This window comes from Vanessa atalanta, chromosome 5, assembly GCF_905147765.1.
Source record: "Vanessa atalanta chromosome 5, ilVanAtal1.2, whole genome shotgun sequence".
NCBI lineage: Eukaryota > Metazoa > Arthropoda > Insecta > Lepidoptera > Nymphalidae > Vanessa > Vanessa atalanta.
In genome coordinates this window covers 13593011-13608071 of record NC_061875.1, presented here as the reverse complement: position 1 = coordinate 13608071, position 15061 = coordinate 13593011, and the positions used below count along the sequence as shown (strand labels likewise).

Genomic DNA, 15061 nt, shown 5'->3' with positions numbered 1-15061 from the left:
TTACTTAATAATTACTACCAACACGATTGTATAATAAATATAAAATAAACGCAATAAAAAGGTGTTATAATGTATATTGTCATATAATCCTTGCTTTTATAAGTGAGCTTAAATCGAGGCTTTAGTCGTGTGAAACTTAATCTGTTTAGTGTTCGGAGATAGCCTCAAACGTTTTCAGATTATAAAACAAGTTATCTACGTAAAAACGTTTTAAAAACAAGCCAAGTTTATTTATGAGCCTGAAATAATAATTAATATTGTTTAATATACTTTAATGTAATTTATGCGAAGTTTAACCAGTTGAGTGGAATAGGTTTAATACATCGAACATATGAACATACATACGTACACATAAGTTAACGGGTTAAAATTAATAAGTTTTGTATAAATGTTGACAAATACCTTGTTTATCAAAATAGTAAAAATTAATGATAATATAATCCTTTCTTTTTACAGAAAATCAATTTAACAGTCGAAAAACTTTTAGGTTCCGTATTGGTAACAGTTTGGAATCATTTAATAATTCTATAAAATGTCGTATAGTATAAATAGCCTCATTCTAACCGATGTGGTCCATGGAATCTGAGAATATCTGGCGGATAAATCAGGGGGAAGTCAACAGTATTGTGCCGGCTGTTTTCACCCAGTTAATTAAACTTAGGTATTTATATTCAAGCCGGGACTAAATATGTCAGCACGATAAATAGTTTTCTGCTAAGTTAATTCGCGACTCTGTGTTGCAATGTTACCGGGATTGCTTTGGTATTAATAACTGTGAATTGAATTTGAGTTATTTCGTAAGTTAAATTAACATATGATTCTAAAAATATATGTTTTTTGTATGTAATAACTATTATTTTCACATATACACTGATAGGAAAAAGATCAGCCCATTTTCACTTCAGTCATCTCATATGCTGGAAAGCATTTATCACTTTGTTTTTTTTTTGTGTGTGTGTCTTCTAATTTTTATTTTTCCTTTGAAAAGAATATCCTGAATATGAAGTTCATTCAGCATCCTTTCCATAGAATGCTAGGTCTTTTGTATTCTGATGGAAGGTGGACAAAATTGGTTACTAATTAATCAAGTCCAAGTGGTAAGAGAGCCAGAAGATGCCCTATATAACGATGTGTAGATAAAATAAAAAAAAAAATGATAGAAAAAGTATAGATAAGGAAAACCTGGACACCGATGGAGTTGGAGGAGTACATATCCGTCTTAAAAGAATAATTCTAAATAAATATATTCTTATGTTTTTACTTTTCAATGTAAGTTAAGGAAATAAATAGGCTTTATTATTATTAATAATAGTAAAAAAAATACTTTACTTGTTTATCGGTATCACCGCCCGGAACGGAGCAGCATTATGAAATAAGCACCAAGATTTATTTTAAAAGGAGAGGAGTCCTTTATCACATTTACTGGCTGTACCTTTTATTTTCTCTGTCTTTTTTTACATAATAAGTGGGTGGACGTTGTAAGAAACATTACCCATTCTGTACATCGCCAATGGGCCAATAATCTTGGGAATTAAGATGGTTAAGATCACAAATCAGAACACAATAATTATTACCTTAGCTATTACCTTACTTCATCTTAAATTGGATGATATCATTATTTAATTACATTTGGAAACGTGCCTAACAAATTTAAGAAATAGCAGGAAGTAACAACATCATATGGGGCTGTTTACTACATCATATGTGTTATGTTACATTCAAGAACATAGACATAAATTTTAAGTAAAAAACATTATAGGTTCAGATAACACGTTCCTAAGCGGTGACCTGATGGTAAGAGGTCACCGTCGCCCTTAGACTTTGGGTCTGTAGAAATATTTCTCATACGTTACATTAGTAAGGCGCCACCGCTTTGGGAACTAAGCAGATATATCTCTTGTACCTGTAATTACACTTCAAACCGGAACACAACAATACTCACTATTTATTATTGTTTGACGGTAGGAATGATTTTCGATTGCTATTCTAAATAATTCCAAATTTGGAAATCATATCAAAAGTCTTAACGGAAATGCCAATCTGGGGTTGATTTAAAATATTGGTAGCAAGGCGAACTAAATTCATTTACGTATCGAATTGGCGTTGCATGAATTTGGTATTTATAATTTATTGCTATTGTTTCGTATTATTTTACTTGGTGATAGGGCTTTGTGCAAGTCCGTCTGGGTAGGTACCACCCACTCATCAGATATTCTACCACCAAACAGCAGTACTCAGTATTGTTGTGTTCTGGTTTAAGGTAAGGTAAGGGTGTGTGCGTCAGTGTAACTACAGGCACAAGGGACATAACATCTTAGTTACCAATTTTGCGCCACGCATTGGCGATAAAGAAATGGTTAATATTTCTTAAAGCATCATTGTCTATGGTCAATGGTGACTACTTACATCATCAGGTGGCCATTGGCCCATCCACCGACCCTGTATCTTAAAAAAAATGTATATAGCTAATAATTTTATAGAAACTAAGAATATAAAACTCTTGTAAGATTATTTTTGGATTAATAGGTTTTCAATAATGATTATTATTATGTTAACAAACCTGCATGTATTGGATGTAATCCCATCTCCTCGTTCGTCGTCAACATCAACGTCGTTGCGCAGCGAGGAAGTATTTGTCCAGCTGTAACATAAACGAACTATAATTTACTCGAGATTAACTTTTACGTATCATATTATTTATTTCACAAAATACTAAATATTTATCCGTATGTACCAATTTTATTAAACCAGATAAAGCTGAGCCATTTGTTGTTTTTCTGTTTAAATATGGAAGACATAAGAAATTTATGTTTACATGTTTATTGCAAAAGTTTATAGGCCTCCATAACTCCCGTCAGTTACCCCACCTGTCCTGCCTTCCATTACGTGAAACAGCATAGACTTACTGTTTCTATTTAAAGTTACTATAGTGAATCGTGACAGCTTGAACCTTATTTGAACTCAAGGTTGTTTATTTATACATGCACAGTTGAAAATATGAATATCATTGTAGAAAATATTATAACGTCGTATCTCATAAGGATATCTTTGTGTGTTATGACATTTTCAGCATTGACGTGAAGTGAAGTGAAGTTGAAGTCATAACATCTTAAGTGACGTAATTCAAAGTACACACATGCTAAATAATTATCAATTATTTATTCTAAACCATATCTGTCCGTTTATGATGACCATCTGCCCTTTCTATAAACATGAGATAGAGAGCTTAGGTTTATGGACCCGGCTGACTTATCTTCATTAATTTAAGTGGACTTTTACACTTCACCACCGCAACTTCAACTGCAGGTCCTCGTCCGAAAGGTTATCTGGAACAGATCGCTATTTAAGCGATAAGAACGTCTTTTGATCATAGTCTGTAATATTTACCTCTGTATATTAGTATTTCTTGTAAAATATTTTATTTTATAATTGTTCTAATTATAACGACCAGAAGTGAAAATAACTTTTTAAAAAAGATAGACTTAATAACTATCTGACTTTATAATAACAATCAACAAGAAAATAAAATTCTTCTCCGCTTAAATAAATAATCATTAACAACAAAAATCAAGCAAAACGTCAAATTTTCTATGATTCAGAAATATTATGTACTAAGCTTGAATGCTTTGGAAAAATCTTCACCCCATAAATTAGTGTAATTATGTATATTTATGCATTAGGCGGTAAAAATACAAGATAATTGTAAGATGTCAAAGAAGTTCAGCCAACGGCCACCAACCTCTTTTGTTTTCCAACTCTTTCCGTTGTTATGGTTACGATAATAATTGTTATCTGTCAGTATGATATATCATTGTTATCATCTAATTAGCAAATTTTAATGTTGAATCTTTCATGTGGCAATAATGTCGTTAAATTTCTATTTTACTTCTGCTCTAACCATATATATATATTAATCGCTTAAGGCAGATCGAAACTGAACTGAATCCGAAACTAGTTCACAAATTTGAAGTTGTTCTATGATCAGAGTTTCGTAATTTTATCTTTAAAGGATAAAAAAAATACCAGTTTATGTAGAAAAGTAGATGTGATAAAATGAACACACGTAAGTTGTAGTAGATCGGTAGGTGAGGTGGCCGTCAGAGTAGACGAGTCTTAGAACGAAGAACGCGGATTCGCATCAGGCTTAGGGAGTCCAGCCGGACGGACCAACGGCCTAAAGTCGTTACGAATTATATGCAATTAGCTAAATTATAGTAGCTTATATCAAAATAAAGTTATAGTAGTAATTATCATTTTTTATTTTCTATTTATTAAAAACTAAGGCAATAACTAACTAACTGGTAACTGGTGGTAACTAAGTAACAAGCGTTCAGTATTCAGTAAGACTGCTAGTTAGTTCAGCAAATTTAATTCAAATTTCTGGTTGTTAAATAATAGACTCTCAGCTCTTTTTACTTATATTGTTCTGTAGGTATAATGATATTATCTAAATAAGCTCTGTATATTGTTACTTATCAAGAATGAATATTAAAACATTTCAATGAAATGTATAGAATTACTTATAGCCTGAAGAATAAAAGTTTTAGTATTTATAACATTTATTCTCAGTGATTTACTCCAATGTCATATATTGTGTCCTCGAGACGTCTCCGTAGAATGAAAAAACATTTTGTATCCTTTTTTTTAAAGGTGTTTAAATTTCAATTAAAATACAAAAATAAACATAAATATAATTAAGACTCACTCATGGAACCTTTTCGTTTTTTTTTACATTTTCAAAACTTAAATTTGTCAACTCATCAGTTATAGTGCTTTCTTAATGTTAGGGCAGGTACCACACGCGTGTTATGTATAATATATTCTACCATTGAACAACGTACTTAGTGCTGTGATTGAAGCAGTGGGCAAAAAAAAAATATTCTGTCAATGTGAAATAGTATTTGTAACCACTAACCATGAAGAATCTCATTTGGAAATCTGCCTCATGTAATAAAAATATTTAAAAACAAACAGCTACACAGCTAGCCCGTTTGCTCAAAAGCCTTCCTTAAATAAATAAAAGTATTGTACAAATAAATAACACTAGTGGGTCACCCGTGAAACTTCGCGTTTATTCAACAGAATTTTTGAAAAATTCGAAACCTATGTGTATGTATAAATAACCTATAGGTTTTGTTTTGATTTCATTTCATTGAGGCAGTGATTCTATCTAAAATCCTGTATGCAACTTCAGTGGGTCTAACAATTCGTATTGACTGAAAAGTATAATCTTGACGTAATTCGCAATAGACTGGCCATTGGTGATGAGAATACATGCAAACTCGTGGCCTTTCATTATGTACTTATGAAGATTTTTGGCTGATTTGATAGAGCAGCACAATTTCACGTTCATATGGAATTAATGGATGTTGACTTAAAAGTTTTTAAAAGCTGAGAATTATGCGGCATAATGTGGCAATTGTCAAGAGCAGCATCACGGCCATTCGACCGTTTTGCCTCATCATAGCGGCTGTCATCTCGTCGGCTATAAAGCGGTATATATCCATTCGGTTCAATTCGAGTAATAGCGAAAGCTTCGTGGAAACTTTTTTCTGCAAATTCCATCAATCAAGCAGATAATCGTCATGTTTTGATTTTCGCAAGGGCTATGCACCATGTGCCGCGAAACCGGTTCGAAGAGTTTAGGATCGGCGTCGTGGGTAGGCAATTCAACACTGATGGCTCGGTCCACGTCTTCGACAACGTGCAAGTTGCACATATCTTCCAATGTCACCGGTAACAGTAAGGTAAACCGCGTTTTTGGAACTCGATGGTGTAGACAAAACATTTAACTATGCCAATAATGTCTTTCTTTGCTTTGAGATCTCACAATGTTTACACATACACACACACACACACACAGTAACTAGTAACTTTATTCTGGTCTCTAAAAAAATAATAATTTGTTAAATCTTAAAAATTTAGTACATTAAAATCAATAATTATCTTTAACTTTCTGTACATGTAGATGTACTGTCTCAAGCTCTTCAAAATGAGACCATTATCTTTTATGTGCAGCTACCGTCACATAATCACTGGGACAATCGGCTTATGCTATTAATATATAAGAAGATGTAATAATAGAAGCGAGTTGTTCAACTATATATAATATACAAACTTACATTAATGATAAAACCATATAAGTACATAAATTAGGGACGCGTGACAAATCCACCCTAAAATATGACACTTCTCGAAGATCTTCCTTATCTCTCGTATTATATCTTAGATATAGAGTAACTGTGCGTGAAATTTTACAAGTGTCGACGGGTTCAGACCATCCGCCGAGAGAGAGTCCACTGAATACTAACAATCAACCTGGATTCTCGAAATTCAACTTTAAGTCCTAGTTATACAGTTCAAATTCAAGATCAGCTCGATTAAATGTCTTTGTTGCGATATTTCAATAGATAATCAACTGTACTTCATAGAAAATAGAGGCGTTTTCCGAAATACAGCTTCTAGACAGCATCGTCCAATTTGCGGGGAATGGACGGTCATATGAATTTTCTTTAGAGACTGACCATTTCTTGATCTTTCCAAATTGTTCCTTGAAAAATGTCTTTATATTTTCTGGGATCATTACTTATTTAAAATAAATTTTTGATGATACAAAATATTTAGAATATTCAAGAAATTTTTCTGTCTTTTAGTGAACATTTTAATATAAAACAAGTTGATGGCCTACTCCGAGTAGGGAAGGCTTTTCCTAGTAGTGGGTCTTTCATAATAATGTTAACTGACTCGATATTTCTTAATAGTTAGAATATCGTTAACAAAAAACTTTTCTTGAAAATTGAACTCGAGGCATAAACGTCACGTCGTATAATAATGTATATTTAATGTTAAGTAATTTATAATTTGTTTAATCTCTATATATCTTCGTTTACATTCCTTAAAATATATTAACGAAGAAGACAATAGTGTAGCATATGATTTATGATATATTACTATCACACGAAGAAGTAAATTTTATTTACTTGTTCAATTATATTGTATTCTATTGTCTTTCTCATTTAAGTTCTTCAGCGTCATGTTGATCTCATTGTATCCGATGCTCATGTTCCACTGTTTCTTAGGGAGCTTCACTGTTTTCCAGCAAGCTCTCTCATCATAGACCAATATTCCCCAAATACTAGGATTCCAGAGTAAAAGTGTGAAAACGTGTCTCACAAATAATTAAAAATAAAAACAGAATTCTATCAATTTCTTTTTTTTTTGTAGCTTACAAGAATATTTTTTAAAAAATTAAACTAGGTACTTATTGCATTAAAAAAAATATTTTCTTTAATAATAAATAATTATCAGTAACAGACTCAGTAGACCTTAGTACCATTTGCGTATTGTTTCGTAGGTCTTGACATAAGAACGACAACAATTGTTTGTTAAACTTGATCATTGATTTCTTACACCTATAATTGTTAAAAAAATAAACATAATGTTGCATCTGAATTCACGGAGGAGCTTTGCTCGGTTGCGGTAGCTTGTGTCAATTAAACTTGTTCGCTCAGAGATGTGGTTTTGTTCTCGAAGGCTGTGCCAAATTTACTGCGGAACTACTAGACTTATGGCTCTTTAAAGCCTATACATGTTTTTGGGGCAAACTACGTGAGTTATAACGTTGCAAAATATCAAATGGGTAGAACTTTATAATCCCCTCGTGTGAAATTGCGTCAGCGTTCTGTAATTTTGTTTATGGCTCTACTTTACAGTTTTATATGGACTTTTTGTTTTGTCATGTTATGCCATTGTGTGTGTGTCTGTGAATTACGTCACGATGATTTGTTGGAAATAGAAAACGTTTCACGAGATCTTCTTTAATCTTTGAAATTTAAAGCGTTCGACGCCTTCGCATTTACAAAACAGATATAGAATAAATTATTTGGAACTCGAAGAATCATATGTCATTATCGTTTCATATGTATGTTGTGTTAGTAATGTTCTAATCGCAAATGAAAAAAGAAATGTAATATAGTTTAAAAAATACGATATAATAAAACTAAAATGCGATACATATAATAAATCGCTAGCGATAAAAATTTAATGTCACGAAAATGTAAGTAGAAAATACCCCAAACTTTTTTACGGCAATGAAATTTACGCTTAAAGAATAATTTAAAGTTTGTTATAACGCGGTGTTTTATTATTATGATATTCGCTTATATTATGAACTTAATAGAACATTATAAAAGACGACATTAGCGAGAACTAAAAAATCTCATTACGCTCGGTATGGACCCAAAAGTAGTAAATATTGATAATAGTAAGCGCCTGCAAATTTCCTACTGGTGGCCTAAGGCCTCTTCTCCCTTTAAGTAGAAGGTTAGGAGCATATTCTATCAAGCTGCCGGTTGGTGGATTCACATGTGAATTTGAATGTCAATGCGAATTTCGTTAAAATTAGACACATGCAGGCTTCCTGACAATGGTTTCCTTTACAATTATTAAGCGCATAATTAAATCAGTATTAATCTACCACCAGACCAGAATCTTACGAATGAATAAAATTAGTTATAAAAAGTAAAATACAGTTATGATGAAGCGATTTGAAATCTTAACATAGTAGAAGATATATATTTAGCTGAGCAAAGGAGGAAATGCAATAAAATGTGAAAAATAACTCAATAGGGTTTTTTGTTAAAAGGTTTTATATTATGTACTAAAAAACTGTCTGAAGTCGTTGCCAAACCCTCCACGTGCCTACGTGAGGCGTGCCCACACGTATTTTTATTGAACGTTTTTTGAACAATCGTGTAATATATCCGAAAGTACTTGTTATAATTGTAACATATACGTGGAAATTTTTATATGCAACGTTTAAAATATTGCTATTAATTTTCATAAGGAGTGTTACGTTGCTGCAAAAAATTGACCTAAATCGACGAATGTTAATGATTGAATTAAGATCTACTTAATCGATTTAAACAAAAACGATTATATTGCATTAATGTAGTGAGACAAATGCAATTTAAATCATTATTATTGCGCTGAAAATAAAAGTATCTGTCCAACTAAGAAATATGCTTACTTTTACAATCGAAATCAGTTTAATCGTTTTCGGGTACTTAAAATTTCAAATGTTGGTGAATTTTCATCTGATAGAGGTCTGATGATTCCTTTAATGCTAAGCTCGAGATTATTTATAGACATAAATTAAAATCATGAAACTTCAGAGGTGTTACACAAACATAACTACTGAAACAACTTGGCTCCAGTTCAGGATCAGATATTTTTATTTAATCAAACTAGCCGTTGTTATCCAAATGCGCCTGAACACAAGTACAACTTACCTTTATTTAGGTACGTCGAATTAAAACGAATTATTGTTCACTGTTAGCACACAGGTATAAAACGTTTCGTTTCGAAGCAATCCAAAAAAAAAATATCTGTTAGAAATATACTGGAATTACAAAGAAGAGAATAAGAATATACAATAACGACATCACGAGAACGAAGAACGCGATACGACCAAACAAACAACTCCAACATTTCATAAAATTCATCCCGAAATTTCTTTATTGATATAACCAAATTGGGTTGAGCAATAATTTGAACTTGTTATCGCGGTTAGAATTTTCGAAGTGTCAAATATTAGTTTACCAAATGGGAGAAAATTTAATTTGAATCGAAAATTAGGTAACGCCGAGATAAAATGGCGATCGCGCCTTCTCTCGTTTCGAGTTAAGCTTTTAAAACGTAAATATTTGAGATCGTATCACAAAGAGTGACAGAGACAGTGGCTGGCTGCCAAGACCTTTTGTAGGTACTTGTTTTATATCAATTACTTTTTCACAATCAGAGTATTTTGCTATGAAATGTTAAATGTGTTTCAAAACCATAAAAAAATTTTTAATGTACGAGAACACTAAGTTGAATCGCCGATGGTAATGTTTCTTGCAGGTTTGGGAGAGTACTACATCAACTGTACTACTGGTAGTCATGAATACTATGGACAGCTGTGGTCTGATTTGAAGGGATGTGTATACAGGCATAGGATATAATTTTTGCAGTACAAACTTAAGCATATGTATAAAAATATATGTACATATATACGGAATCACAGCATTAGAATCCATTTGAAAAATAGAAACAATTCGTTTTTAGTTAATTCCTTGTTAAAATAAGGTTAATGCTTGTAAGGTATGTAAGCTTCTTGGTTTCCTGATGGTAAGTGGTCACCACCGTCCATATATACGGGCGCTGTAAAAAAATATTACCATTTCTTACATTACCAAGTAGCCACCAATCTTGGGAGATAAGATGTTATGTTCCTTGTGACTGTAGTTACACTGGCCCACTCACCTTTCAAATACAATATTATCTATATATACATACATATAATAAAATTGGAGTGTCTGTTTATTATATTTAAATAACAAAAAATTGTGTGTATACACGGTACATATACAAAATATATATTTTTTCAATACTTGTGTGTCTGTCTGGCTGGGACGATTTTGACGAGACTTTCACGTGCAGAAAGCTGATGTAATCAGTAGTAGCTAAAGCTACAACAATAACTTTTTTGTTAAATTCAAACGCTCACGAAGTCGCGGGCACAGCTAGTTAATAATAAAATAGTAATTATGTCCTCCATCCGATTTCAGCTTCGGCGGCAATTCTCAAGGGATTCTAGCTAAATGCACTGCATTTATAAATGGTTTTGGTGTACAAGTGCGTACAAACAGAAGATTACTCTTTAATGCTCCACTCTCATAATGTGATATATTAAATAATCAGACATGAACAGAAAGAGAGAGAACAGAACACGCAGGACCGCCGGCTTAACGTACTTACCGAGGCAAGGAAATAAGTACTGCAAACTTACAAATTCCGGGCTGCTACTGAAGATTTCTTGATTTGACAGAAAAAACCCAATACATCGTAACTGGCTCAACTGGGGTAATGAATCCAAAACCTTGGTACCTACAGCCTTATCAAATACAACTTGGGCGATGAGTTTCCCTATGAAATAATTATTACATATGCAGTCGACAACGAGAATATATTTGCACAAAGTTAGACTAAATTTCAGATAAAATTTACGATGGTAATTTATTGACTGACGATGATAGAGAGAAAACTTTTTTTTGTATAATATTATTTATCGCGATCAGGCGAACCATGGCGAACAGAGATATGAAAGACTTCTTCAACTACACTCTATAGCTATGGTACTTATTTATTTTATTAAATTTTTACAGAACTAGTGGAAAATTTATATTAAAAATCATTCCTTTTGTTTGTTTGTCTCATTCTTCACAAAACTATAATTTAAACTTATATCACATTTTAGGTATCTTTTAATACACTAATATCTATAGAGAAATTATCATTATATTTAGTTCTCTTTAACTCTGTAATCTAACTCTAGAACATCACCAACATATATTGGTAAAAGTACCACCGCGTAAGTACACATTTGAAATAGTGTGGGTTAGAAATGTTTTTATCGGGCCGCTCCTGAAAGCCTCCATAAATAATTATAAAGCTCCCCATTTCGCCGGCAGCCGTTTAAAAGAGCAGTATTTATTCTTTCAGTTTTATCGGGTATTCTTTTTAAGAAAAATTCGTTAGCACCGCACTTGCTCTGAATTTCGATTAGAAAAAGACAAAGGAGGTAGCGAACGCTGAGCGGGAATCAATTAAAGACCATCGATTCAATGGAACCGATAACGTCTGTCAGAGTGAGTGAGAATGGCCACTCGATAAGACTGTCTGACCCGCAGATCTCCTTTTAATTATTTTAAACGCTATCGACTCGATCATCGAATTTTTTCAACGTTTTCAATTTGTTTTTTTTTTTTTAAAGGAAATCGTTATTCGATTTTTAAATCTTTCAAAAAAATTGAAATAAAACTTTAGGAATGTCTGATGTATTCAGTATGTGTCACTGAACTGTCGTTTTGTACTAGTTATTTTGAAGTGAAAGCATCTTTAGCCACGTTGAGTGATTTTTGATAGGGGTAAATCTTACTGGTTCATAACACCGACGGCGCGACATGCTCGTGACGTGTTGCGCTAGACCTGCTACGCGTAGTGGTCATACACAGGTTTACATTTATATAAACTCGACTGTATCGTCTCATTGGATGGATAACTTGTGACTTAGCACGAGCGGCTATAGCAGTAACTGAAGTTATGTGGACCACTTGTAAAATTTATTTTGTGTATACTATGCAAAGTTTAAATTTCGTTTATTTCTCTAAACTTTTGAGTTTTCACTTTTTTTCTGCTAAGAATTTAAGACTAGCTGTTCGAAATTATAAAGTTTGCAGTAGCAGAATTTTCCTTGATAATCTCATCTCTCAGAATTCATTGGAATGTAATAAAGTAAATGCCGCATAAATTGAGACTACTCATTGAGTTTGGCTGCTGTGTCTATAGTCATTCATCGGGTTAATTTGACGGATCCTGTGTAAAATGAGATTTGAAAATTATCGTTTTTATCATTCTTGTCTTGAATTTGTATAACATTTTTGTTTCCAATATTTGATATAAAAATAAATAATAAATTCGTAATTAAACACATTCGTTTTAAATACCTATTACTGAATAATAAAACACATGAACATAATTTTATACTAATTTATTTAATATTCTTATTTACATCATCAAAATCGCACATTAGTCTGTACAATAGAGGTTTTGTAAAGATAAATTTAACCTAGGGATATATCTCTTATTCATAATAAAAGATACATATTTATACATTCATAGGTACATAATCTATTTAAGTTTAACAATTTGTTATTTATCATTAATTTATTTAACAATTAAAATGTATCATTATGTGCAGTGATTGATTAAATTATTATTTACAATTATTTAAGCGTGAGGGGCAAGCCGAAGTCTATACTAAAGACAAGTGTCCACATACAAAATAAATATATATGAAATTGATTCAACTAGGTTATTGGAAGCTACAATTAATATGCTGAAGCGGGAAATAGGTAATGTGATCACTTGTCTTCAACTAATCACAATAATATTAAAAGAAAACAATTACAGGTGTTCTTTTTTCAAAATTTATTAATCACATGTTTTCAAATGAAAAATTAATCCTATCGAAACAAAATTACGTATAAAATATCTTTGGCACATTGTTACAACAACACGCGAAGCATGGCACCACAATTAATACAATAAATTTATCTAATATAGGTATCGTAATAACGCATGCCAGTACATTGGGTATAAAATGTTAATTTAAGACGGGAATGGAGAGGTTAACCCGAATCATGAATAATATTACAATAATATTTTAAACTATTCCGAAGTACGACATTGCGGTATAGATTCGATTGATTGATCGTACCGATCCTAGTGACGAGAAAGCCTTTCGATTATTATCCTAATTTACATATTAATTTAGTTATCGATCACAAAAAGTGTTTTGATAAAAATCAATGTCTAAAACATGTTGACGGGGAAGATATGTGGAAGTACGAGTCGAGATAGGTCTGCATACCTTATAAGCTAAACGTTTTGTTATATCGGCTAGCGGTTAAAAAACCTCGTCCATACAAATATAAATTTCTCACTCTCAATCTTAAAGAAGGATATGACGCTAGTATTGCATGATATGTTAATTTATTAAATTTAACAATTTTATGGCAACGATCGGAAAGGTTTAACTAATATGAACGGTACTACAATGGAACGATCATTTTTGTAATTGATATACGTGTCATGGTATTGCCAACTTAAATTAAAATTAAAGGTACAACATACATGTCTACAACGTTCTTTATTGTATTTAGAAACAAATAAAAATATCTGATAATAAATCTATATGAACCAAGACGACGATAGCTAAGAACGACTGCCGCCAGCATTGAAGATTTCTTGAGCCTAAAACAAATGAAATAAAGTTATTATAATTTATAGAACCATCCTTTACTATATACCTACAAATAATAAATAAATATCTTATGTATATGTCATGTCGGTAAATCTTAGGTTTTACTGGAAAATCTTAAGATTTACCGTAGTTCGAGCTTTTACAGTGACATATATATAAATAAACAATATATGTATATTATATCTATAAAAACACATAATAATAAACTTAAAGAAAATTGAAATGAACCATTTTGTGCATAATTACTTTAGAAACTATGAGTTCTTAGATGATATTATTTTCTTATAAGATTACTTAATTTATACATCATAATATATATATATATATATACAAAATTTTACAACAAAAAAAAAATGAAATTCTCTGGTCGAGATTTTTCTATTTTGAACCTAGTACCTACTAGTTTTTTAGAATAAGTGTAATGTCTATTTATGCAAATACATTTGAATTACAATCAAACATTTATTCAAATATTTTAATTATTTATTCGGTTGAAAAATCAAAACTTTATAGATTAAATTAAATATATAGCTATCAACGTTACGAAATGTAAATCCTATTGAAGAGGAACAGCAATAATTACCCTTTTTAACATTCAAATAAAATACATAATTATAACAATTGAGTTTTTCATCATATCCAGCATGAAAATAAATGAAAACTAAGTCAACGCCTTTGTATCGCCAATTATAATATATAATCTCGTATTGAGTAACATGTCTAAACTATTAATAATTATTTAAGTTTGAACGTCGTACTAAGTTCATATCGTAAGTTTACTTAGTGCAAAACGTGTAATGTGGAAATGGAAAAATAAAAGTCAAAATTCAAAAGATAAAGAAAAAGAAGGAGTAAAAAATAAATGAGACTCAACAACGAAACACGAAACAAAATACAAAAGTAATGCTTTGTGCATTTAAGCGTGGGGAGAACCAAGGAAAGGACCGCATTTTCAAATAAATACATTTATATATTTACCGAAGGAAAATATTTCGAATGTCACAATTTTCTTCTTTGTCTTTAGTTCTTTTATTTAAAGAGACATATTAAAAAAAAAATAAAAAGCTATGACATTAACTGCGCGGGAGAAATCTTTGCTATGTAATAAAAATACTATTTAATTTTTAGTAGGACTATCGGTAAAGATATTCAATATAAGCAGAGTATCGGTTTATTTAGAATTGTTATTTTAAGATA

General features: G+C 31.5%; 1 protein-coding gene across 2 annotated transcripts in view; it reads right to left on the bottom strand.

Moving 5' to 3' along the window:
* Positions 1-12811: 12811 nt before the first annotated feature.
* Positions 12812-15061, bottom strand: part of LOC125064202 (lachesin-like) — an 84569-nt gene continuing 82319 nt past the window's right edge. For both annotated transcript variants that reach the window (XM_047671138.1, XM_047671140.1), the window contains exon 11: positions 12812-13854. In XM_047671138.1, coding sequence (XP_047527094.1) covers positions 13760-13854 — 95 coding nt within the window. In that variant the 3' untranslated portion in view covers positions 12812-13759. The remainder of the gene's footprint in view (positions 13855-15061) is intronic.